This window comes from Gekko japonicus, unplaced genomic scaffold, assembly GCF_001447785.1.
Source record: "Gekko japonicus isolate JY-2015 unplaced genomic scaffold, Gekko_japonicus_V1.1 scaffold1555, whole genome shotgun sequence".
Classification (NCBI taxonomy): Eukaryota; Metazoa; Chordata; class Lepidosauria; order Squamata; family Gekkonidae; genus Gekko; species Gekko japonicus.
Window position 1 is genome coordinate 33,824 of NW_015165865.1, and position 10,015 is coordinate 43,838.

Consider the following 10,015-nt stretch of genomic DNA (forward strand, 5'->3'; position numbering starts at 1 on the left):
ATTTGGGTGAATTAGGCTATAGTTGATCCTCTCTCCTACTGTAAGTTTCTCAAGGGAAAGTAGGAGGTGCTTAGGGCAGATGAAGTAGAAGACAAGACTTTCACCAGCAGTTTAGGCTTATTGGATGCTTGGACCAGGCCTGAAAGATAATAGGCTACTTGACAGTGTGCATCTGTTTCCTTTGAACATGCAAATGTAGCTCTCAAGGAATGCAGGAAAGTGTACATGCCAAAGAGCACATTACTAGACTGCCAGTTTCAAATGAGAACATACACTCTCATTTCTCCTATTCTGGAACATGCTGTTGCCACTAATTCATACTGGACTGTACAACAGACATATCACAATATAAAGGAATTATGCATTCTGTTACTGCGTTCCATATGTCTGGAATCCTGTTCCTTGCACATGTACCCACACGCACACACAAAAATCTTAGCTCTCATCCTGAAAAAACCACATTTCTAATATATAGTTGTAGATAAAAGACAAAGTACTGTCTGTAGATTGTAGGGTGAAAAAAGTAGGGAAGAAACAGAAAAAGAAGAAAAGGTCTATTTTGTCATGTGTAAAAAAGCTTGAGCTGGATTCTTTAATATCAGAATGAAAGCTACATATTAAGAAACCAATCCAGCAGATATATCCATTGGCTTCAATAGAACATGAATTTCTGGATGTAACTCCCTCCCTCCCTCCCTGAACTGGGATGAAATTCTCAGGGATCCAAGGGATCATCCCTCCAGCATTTCAGACAGATGGGCAGGGATTTACCCAGGCTACTTGGTGCCCAGGACAGATAATTTTAACACCCCCTCCTCTATTTTTTTTGCCATCAAATCACAGCTGAATTATGGCAAGCTCATACGGTTTTCAAGGCAAGAGACGTTCACAGGTGGTTTGCCATTGCCTCCCTCCACTTCAGCCTTGCTTAGCTTCTGAGAGCTGATGAGATCAGGCTAGGTTATCCAGGTCAAGGCCCCTCCTCTATATGACAAAATTATTTTCGGGAATAATAATTAAATAAAATGAATAATAATAATGGCCAGAAAACAGATTCAGGTGGGTAGCCGTGTTGGTCTGAAGCAGCAGAACAAAGTTTGGTCTTAACGGTGCCACTGGACCCAAACTTTGTTTCAATGGCCAGAAAAGAAAGTGGGGGGGAAAAATTATTTAACTTCGTATATATACAAAATATCAGTTTTAAAAAATTCAGATTCCAAGAGGCTGTTCCATCATGAGAGCCAGCATGGTGTAGTGCTCAATGTGTTGGGCTGTGATCTGGGAAATCCAGGTCCAGATCCCCACTTGTGCCATGGAAGCTTGGGCCAGTAGCTAAGTCCTGAGAGGAGAGAGAGGGAACAAGTTGCCTGACCTGCCACAGATGATAAAAGGCAGACCTGGCCACACCAGCAACTTGGGCCTCCATTGAAAGCAGGGCAACCAAGATCACCCCAAGGCTCCTCGCTTTTGGCACTGCCATCAAAGGCACCCCAACAAGTGTTGGGACCTGAATTTCCGATCCAAAACCCCCATGACTCAGATACATCCCACAGGGGCCAGATGTTATTTGGCAGAGAGTTCCACCAGGTTGGTGCCAGGGCAGAAAATGCCCAGGCCCTGGTCGAGGACAGCTGGATATCTCTCAGGCAAGGGATCACCAATAGATTCTTACCTGGGTGCTGTGCAGCAGGAGATACAAAGGCAAGGCCTCAGAACTTGGAAGGGAAGCTACGAGTCCTGACCCTCCCAGCAGGCAATTCCTACAATGGTCAGGTGGTTGGTGGTGGGCTACCAGAGAGAGAAAGAAAAGCATCTCCAGGTACTGGGAAAACCTTGGAAGACACAGCAGAATAGGGCCTGCAGGCCAGAGGAGGCCCGTTCCCCCAGAAAGTGTAAAATATTCCCCCTTTTATGGTATCTCTTGGAGGGGAAACTCATCTTGCATATGATTAAATATTTATTGGTGCTTTTGTGGATTCCCCAGTAAATCAATTGCTTTCATTGCTAGGAATTAATTGCTTTTTTGTATTTTGAGTAAATACAATATTGTTAATTGAGTGTGCCTGTGTTCTTGTAAAGTTTATATCTCTGGCACGTGACATTACATTTTATGAAATACATGGCCCAGCCCAAAAAAGTAACATTTGTGTCAGATCCAGCCCTCATAACAAATGAGTTTGACACCCCTGCCCTACAGGATCAACATAAGTCAGCTGTAACTTGATGGCAAAAAAAAAAAAAATCCATCACACCACGTGTGTTCTGAACAGGAACTTGGGAGGGCTTCTGTTCTCTATTTTGAAGCCCAAGAGCTGACCATCCCAAACATCTAAAAGGCATTTTTGAGAGCTAGGAGTCTGCCTTTGTACTAACTTTTGTTAGCTAGGAGTCTGCTGTTGTACTAACCTTTACTAATGGTAGAGAAAGCATCACAAAATAGTGATTGCAAGTTTCACCAGACTGGATTTAACACAGTACACCCCCCCCCCCCAAAAAATGGCCCCATTCTCCATTGTTTCCAAAGGACTAAAGTCAAACCAGAGAACCTCTGCAGTAAAAATTGAAGGTAGGGGGGCATTTCTGCAAGCCCAGCAGAACCAGTACCAGTGCAATGTACAATGCCCAGCAAACCCAGTACCATTGGGGCAATTCCAGCTGATGTCAAGCATAGAATCACAGTCCAAGCAAGGGAGGGCTAGAAGACCAGCAGAACCAGTGCAGTGTACAGTGGCCAGCAAATTCAGTGCCATTGCCAGCTGATGTCAAGCACAGAACCACAGTCAAAGGGAAGTGTGGCCAATCCTAGCATGCTTTTTGCTATGCTCAGACTTCCCTGCACCCCCAATGACTGCAGCCAGAACTGCATTTTTAAAATGAAAGGATAGACATTCCAGTGGATGCAGCATGACACTAGCTTCGAGGGGTCCCTTCAAGGTCTTTCTCACGCTGCACCCAGTGTGGACCACACCTCCCGCCCCATCCTTGGTATGCCACTGCAGATGGGAGAATGTGTTCCCAATCCATAAGTAATTAAAATTCCTGCTTGTATAGCAGATACCAGGAGGGATGAATTGATATGTGCGTGACATTTTCCCTCCTATCCCAGGAGAGGGGGATTTTTTTTTTTTCATACAAAGAATGGCACATGGGAGCAGGAGACTTCATTCCCTTCTGAGCTTCATCTTTCTATACTACTTTCAGCATTTTCTCCCTGCCTTGTTGGTTTCCAGTATTGAAACCTAAATGATAGGAGAGATGCTTCAAATAGCAGAGCAGTTAGGTAAGAGAACTAGGGTTGACTCCCAACATTTATGCGCTCCAGAAATGTATCAATGGGTGGATTCATGCATATCTGGTCCTTTCTACGTAAAAGAGATTTCAGGTCTGTAATAAGTGGTTTCTTTAATCAAAAATAAACATTTTTATGTCTCCCTTGTGTGTGGAACAGGTGGAATGTTCTTTACTATTTTGCCCCCCCCCCCCAAGTTAGCAGAGCAGACAGGCCATCTATTATGAGTGGAGCAAGAATTAGGAATTTTTTGTGTTTTTGCTATATTCTGTATTATTTCTTTTAATGGCAACGAGATTTGGTCTTCAAACATTTGATACACTTCCGCCGGTATCCCATCAGTTCCCGGCATTTTATTTTTCTTCTGTTTCTTTATTGCTTCTATTATTTCACATGCAGTGATTTTATCATTTAATATTCTTTTTTGTTCTTCATTAAACTTTTTCTCATTCCATTTATGCAAGTATTCTTTCACCAACTGTATATTTTGTGTATCTTGTTTATATAATTTTCGGTAATAGTTTTTCATTATGCTTTTTACATCTTGTATATTCAATTTTTCTCCCCCCTTTTCATTTCTTAGTATTTTTATTATCTTCTTTTCTCTTTCTTTTCTTAATTTATATGCCAGCCAGTGTGAGGGCTCATTTGCATTTTCAAAGTAAAACTGTTTTGTATATTCCAAATTTCTAGCAATTTCTTGTGTCAAAAGTATATTTAATTGATGTTGTAATAGTTTTAGTTTTGCTTTTATTTCCATAGAGTTGCTCCCTCTCTTCATTTTCTCTTCTTCTTTTTAATTTTTTGTTTCTTTTATATTGTATTGGTTTTTCTTCTGTTTATTCTTCCATGCCTCTTGGTTGATAAATCACCCTCTCATAAATGCTTTAAAGGTATCCCATACTATATCTGTTGAGGTGTCTGGTTGCATATTTATTTTTAAAAATTCTTGGATTTCTATTCTGGTTTGTTCTACAAATTTCTCAATACATTTTTATTTAAGTACCATCAAATGAGACCACAGTAAAGATACAATAAAAAGGGGGGGGGGAAAGATATCCCCTGGAGAGTTAGGGAAAAGAGACAGTGCTAGTCAACATTAAGTAAGCTATTACAAACAAATAAAATTTCATATAGGTGGCTATTCCCAGAAGGCATACTGTTTAATCATGAAGAAGAGGCTAATTATCCAAAAACTAAGGAGTCTGAAAAGTAAAACTAAAAGAAAGAAGAGAGCAAATCTTACACCATTCCAAATACTAACAAGGTACCAATATAGAACAAAGACAAAGGGAGATAAAACCAGAAATGGAAACAAGAAGCAAAATTAAACTACTATCGGTTAATGTTAACGGATTGAACAGTCCACAAAAAAGGAAAAGGATATTTAATCAAATCAATAAAATTAAACCAGCTATAACATGCATACAAGAGACCCACATTAAGAAACAAGAAAAAAAATATTTAATTTCCAAGAAAACAGGCAAAATTTTCTCCGCATTGGAATCGAAAAAGAAGAAAGGAGTAGCTATTTATGTTAAACTAGGAAAAAGGCCCGTTGTGGAAATAAATACAGTGGCCTCTTGAAAGAGGCTGTGGGCGGGGACACTGAGTCCACCATTTTCTCCAGGGGAACTGATCTCTGCTATCTAAAGTACAGTTGTAATTTTGAGTGATCTCCAGCCCTCACCTGGAGATTGGCAACAATGGTTCCCCAGAAAAGAATAGTTGGTTTAGAGGGTGGAGTCTATGGCTTTGTACCTGTCCAAGGTCCCATGCCTCCTGAAACCTCACCCTCTCCAGGCTCCATCCCTCATATTTCCAGGAATTTCCCACCTGGAGTTGGCAACCCTATCTCCTTCCCAGCCAATCATCAATGTACCTTTATTTCCCCCTCACTCTTCAGCTTTCCACCTCTCACACACCTGCAGCCTCTCCCGTGCTCTGAAGCCCTGACTGCTATGTCACATTGGCTGTCATATGGGGGCCACCTCAGCAGCATATAAGGATACAGAGCCCACCATTTTCTCCAGGGGAACTGATCTCTGCCATCTGGAAAGCAGTTGTAATTCTGAGTGATCTCCAGCCCTCACCTGGAGATTGGCAACAATGGTTCCCCAGAAGGGAATAGTTGGTTTGGAGGGTGGAGTCTAGGGGGAGAGGAACAGCAAAATGTTTAGAATATTGGAGGCAGGACTTCGGCAAAGCAGCCAGTGGATAGGGAGACCCTCTGAATGACAGATCAGAGAGGAAACTGATTTTGGAGCGTGTGGAATGTTCTAGAGAAGTGCCACCACCATTCGGCTTTCATTTATAAGGAAGATAACATCTCTGCCCGGAACTAGTATATACATCAAAAGATGGAAGAATTGTAGCAATTTTGATTAAAAGACAAAACAAAAAAATGTTAATCATAAATATTTATGCCCCAAATCAAAACCAAGATTGCTTCTTTACAAATCTGCAAGAAATAATAGTGACTTTAAAATTTGATGAAATATGTATAGTAGGGGATTACAATGCAGTTTATGATCCAGAGATTGATAGAAAGAAAAAAAACTAAAAGTAAATGAGTCTCCAGGTTTTTATTCCCCCTTCTTCCTGATTGACAAGAAGGATGGTGGTCACAGACCCATTTTGGACCTCCGTGGGCTAAATAAATTTTTGACAAGACCCAAGTTTCGAATGCTCTCATTGCAAGAGGTTATTTTGTTGCTTCACCCAGGTTCCTGGTTTGCCAGCATTGATTTCCATATTGCTATTCACGAGGCTTTTGTCCCCTTGCTGTGTTTTGTCTATGATGACATAGTATTCCAATATGTGGTTCTGCCCTTTGGGCTGGCTTCTGCTACCCGAGTCTTTACAAAGTGCCTATCAGTGGTAGTTGCCCTCCAGGGGTGTACAATTTACCCATATTTGGATGACTGGGTGTTGGTTGCAGATTCCCCAGACCGCCTATAGTCAGGCATCACGCTTACACTTTCTACACTTCAGTCTCTGGGGTTGTTAGTGAATAGTAAAAAACCTACTCTCCGCCCTGTACAATGGATTGAGTTCATTGGGGCTGCATTAGATGCTGTTCTGGGGAAAGCATTTCTGCCGGAGGTCCGAGCGTGACGCATTATAACACTTGTGTGCACCCTCTTTACCTGTCGCAGGCACTCTGCTAAATATTTTCAATGTCTGTTAGGACATTTAGCAGCGTCCACAGCAGTGCTTCCCTATGCCAGATTACATATGACAGTTCTTCAGAATTGGTTTCTAAGAGCCTTCCACACTCACACAGACGACCCTAGCACACGTTTGACAGTGCTGCGGACAGTACTGCGCACTCTGTCGTGGTGGACCGACCTATCCCATTTACAGGCAGGAGTATTGTTCGGTTTTTGTCACCATGACATACAATTGTTTACGGATGCCTCCCTTATAGGCTGGGGTGCCCACTGTGGTGATCAAATGGTCCAGGGCCACTGGATGGTGCAGGAGGCTACTTTATATATTAACCTTCTAGAGCTTCGTGCGGTAAGAAGGGCCGTCTCTCCTTTTGCAAATTCCCTGTGGGGGCAGAGTGTCCTGCTTCATACAGACAACACGACTGTGCAGTATCACATCAACAAACAGGGTGGCACTGCATCTACAGCACTCACAGCAGAAACTATTGCTCTGTGGCACAAAATCATACAAATAGGAGCAGACCTCAAGGCCATACACATAGCCAGTTGCTTGAACACCCAAGCCAACCTCCTAAGCAGGGTATTTCACTCTTCACAAGAGTGGTCTAAGAGACATCTATCTGCAACCCCTGCTTTGAGTGTGGGGTATTCCGCACATAGATTTATTCGCTACCCCCCCAAATGCCAAGTGTGCCATCTACTGCTCCCAAGCGGCATTAGTTGTAGGGTCCTTAGGGGATGCTTTTCAGCTTTGTTGGACAGGAAGCCTGTTTTATGCATTCCTTCCACTTCCACTTTTAAGTCGGGTGATGGCAAAGGCACACCTCGAGGCCACCGCGACCGCGCAGACCATAGTCACCCACAGGGGTGCATTCAAGGTCAAGAGATTACAATTCGGGGTGAGCGTTGCCCCGGGAATTTTCCAACAACTAATGGACTCCTTGTTAAAAGGGATCCCTGGAGTGACACCGTTCTTCGATGACGTCTTGATTGCCGCCGCGACCCCCGACGAATTCGCCTCCCGTCTTCGCACCATCCTGCAGCGTTTTGACTCAGCTGGGCTCAAGGTGAAACATGAGAAGTGCCTCCTCGGGGTTTTGGAGGTGGACTTCCTGGGGTTCTGCGTCGATGCTACCAGTCTGCACCCAGTGAAGGACAAAGTAAAGGCCATCGTGGAGGCTCCCGCCCCCACGTGCAAAGCGGAACTTCAGGCATTCTTGGGACTAATAAATTTTTACCACGCCTTTTTGCCCCACAAGGCTGCGGTAGCAGAGCCCCTACACCGGCTCCTGGATAAGTCGGCCCCATGGACGTAGGGCCCGAGGGAGGCGGCAGTGTTCAGGGGGGTGAAAGCGCTTCTGATTTCGAACGATGTGTTGGCCCACTTTGATGAATCCCTCCCGGTCGCCCTAGCGTGCGACGCCTCCCCCTATGGCATTGGCACAGTGTTTGGACACATCCTTCCGGATGGCCGCGAGGTCCCCGTGGCATATTACTCGTGGACGTTGACGGCCGCGGAGCGCAACTATGCGCAAATAGACAGGGAGGGGGTGGCGATTGTGGCAGGGGTAAAAAAATCCATAACTTCATATATGGGCGGCTCTTCACGATTGTGACAAACCATAAGCCCCTTTTGGGCCTCCTGGCTGCTGACAAGCAAACGCCGCAAGTCATGTCGCCCCGGGTGCTCCGGTGGTCCCTTTTCCTGGCGGGGTACCAGTACCACCTGGAGCACCACCCGGGCAAAGCGATGGGCCACGCCGACGCCCTGAGCAGACTGCCGCTCCCTGCCGCGGACCCCGACTCGGCGCCTGCCACAGGGGTTCTGCTCATCGAGGACCTTCTGCAGCCCCCTGCAGGCCACCGATGTTGCGGCCAAGTCTACCCGCGACCCCCTTATCTCCCGAGTCTTGGGCTGGGTGGTGAGGGGGTGGCCGGCATCCTCCCCAGGGGCCGAGTTCACGGCGTTCACCACACGGAAAGATGAGCTTTCAGCACTCAAGGGGTGCCTCTTGTGGGGAGACCGAGTAATGGTTCCTAGCGCTCTTAGATAGAGGGTCCTCATGGCCCTCCACGAGGCACACCCCGGCATTGTGAGGATGAAGGCTCTGGCTCGGAGCTACGTGTGGTGGCCGGGAATGGATGCCGAGATCGAGTCATGGGTCCGGAGGTGCCAGACGTGCCAGGAAGTTCAGCCCAACCCACCAAGCGCACCCGCACAGTCCTGGGAGTCAACCCACAAACCATGGTCCCAGCTACATCTCGATTTTGCTGGACCATTCCAAGGACTAACTTTCCTAATCACGGTTGACTCCTACTCCAAATGGCTAGAGGTCAGCCCCGTGTCCACAACCTCCACCAAGGCAGTAATCCGATGCCTACGCCGGCTCTTCGCCACGCACGGCCTGCCGAACACTATTGTCTCAGACAATGGGACGGCCTTCACGTCTGCGGAGTACCTACGGAGGAATCTGATCAGACACATCCGCTCAGCACCCTTCCACCCCGCAACCAACAGCCAGGCAGAGCGGATGGTGCGAACTGCGAAGGAAGCCCTTAGCTGGATCTCCGAAGGGGACTGGGAGTTCCGCCTCGCCCAATTCCTCCTGACCCACCGGACAACGCCTAACCCCGTCACAGGTCACAGCCCCGCCAAGCTGCTAATGGGCCGGCGCCCGACAACGCTGCTGGATCGGCTGCACCCCGACCGGGCACCGAACTTGAGGGGACTGATCGAACAGCAGGAGCCTTCCAGGGGATTCTTTCCAAGGGATCCAGTGTTCCTCAGAAACTACGGGTTGGGACCCCCTTGGATCACGGGCCGCATAACCGGAGTCAAGGGCCCGACCTCCTACAAGGTGTCAACAGAGGCGGTCGGGTTCTGCAGAGACACATCGACCAACTGCGGAGGCGGCAACTCCCGGAGCCTGGGGACCCCCCCCCCAGTTGACGGCCGGGGCGGGCAGCCCCGTCCCGGAACCGGACATGCCAGCCAAAACCCATCCCCGCAAAGAGACTACGCCAGACAGCTCCCTTCCAGAGGACATCAAATCAAGAACCCAACATCTGGCCCCGCAACTGGCGCCGCAGCCCTTGGACACAGCTAACCAGCCGGAACCAGAGGTCAGTGCGCCAGTGCCGGCCCCCAGGCATTCCATGTGTGAGCGTTGCCTCCCCGCGTACCGTACTTGCAGGACTACATAACGTAGGCTGAGTTGAAACTATGAGGGGAGGGGTGTTATGTACGTGGACCGCCTCCAGGGGTCCGCGGACAGGCCAGAGCTTGGATCCAAAAACAAAGGAAACTTCGGATCCTGGATTCCCCAGCCCCAACCAATAGCCACCTTGGCGGGACATTTAAACCCTCCAATGGGAGTGGGGGGGTTGCTGGATATATATATAGTTGGCCCTGTTGGCCATTAGAGTTAGTCTTTGTCTATGTGAAGTACAATAAACGTGTGCTACAGCATGTCCTTGTCCGAGTCCTCCATGCGGCGAACCCAGTACTTTTCACCCAGCCTTAGAGATATATGGCTGTCCTTGACTAGAGCCA

General features: G+C 47.0%; 1 protein-coding gene across 1 annotated transcript; it reads left to right on the forward strand.

The window, feature by feature from the left end:
• The first annotated feature begins 8,525 nt into the window (after positions 1-8,525).
• On the forward strand, positions 8,526-9,569 carry LOC107110451 (uncharacterized protein K02A2.6-like). Its single transcript, XM_015411237.1, has one exon. It carries the CDS (start codon positions 8,526-8,528, stop codon positions 9,567-9,569), a length of 1,044 nt encoding a protein of 347 aa, XP_015266723.1.
• Positions 9,570-10,015: the final 446 nt, after the last annotated feature.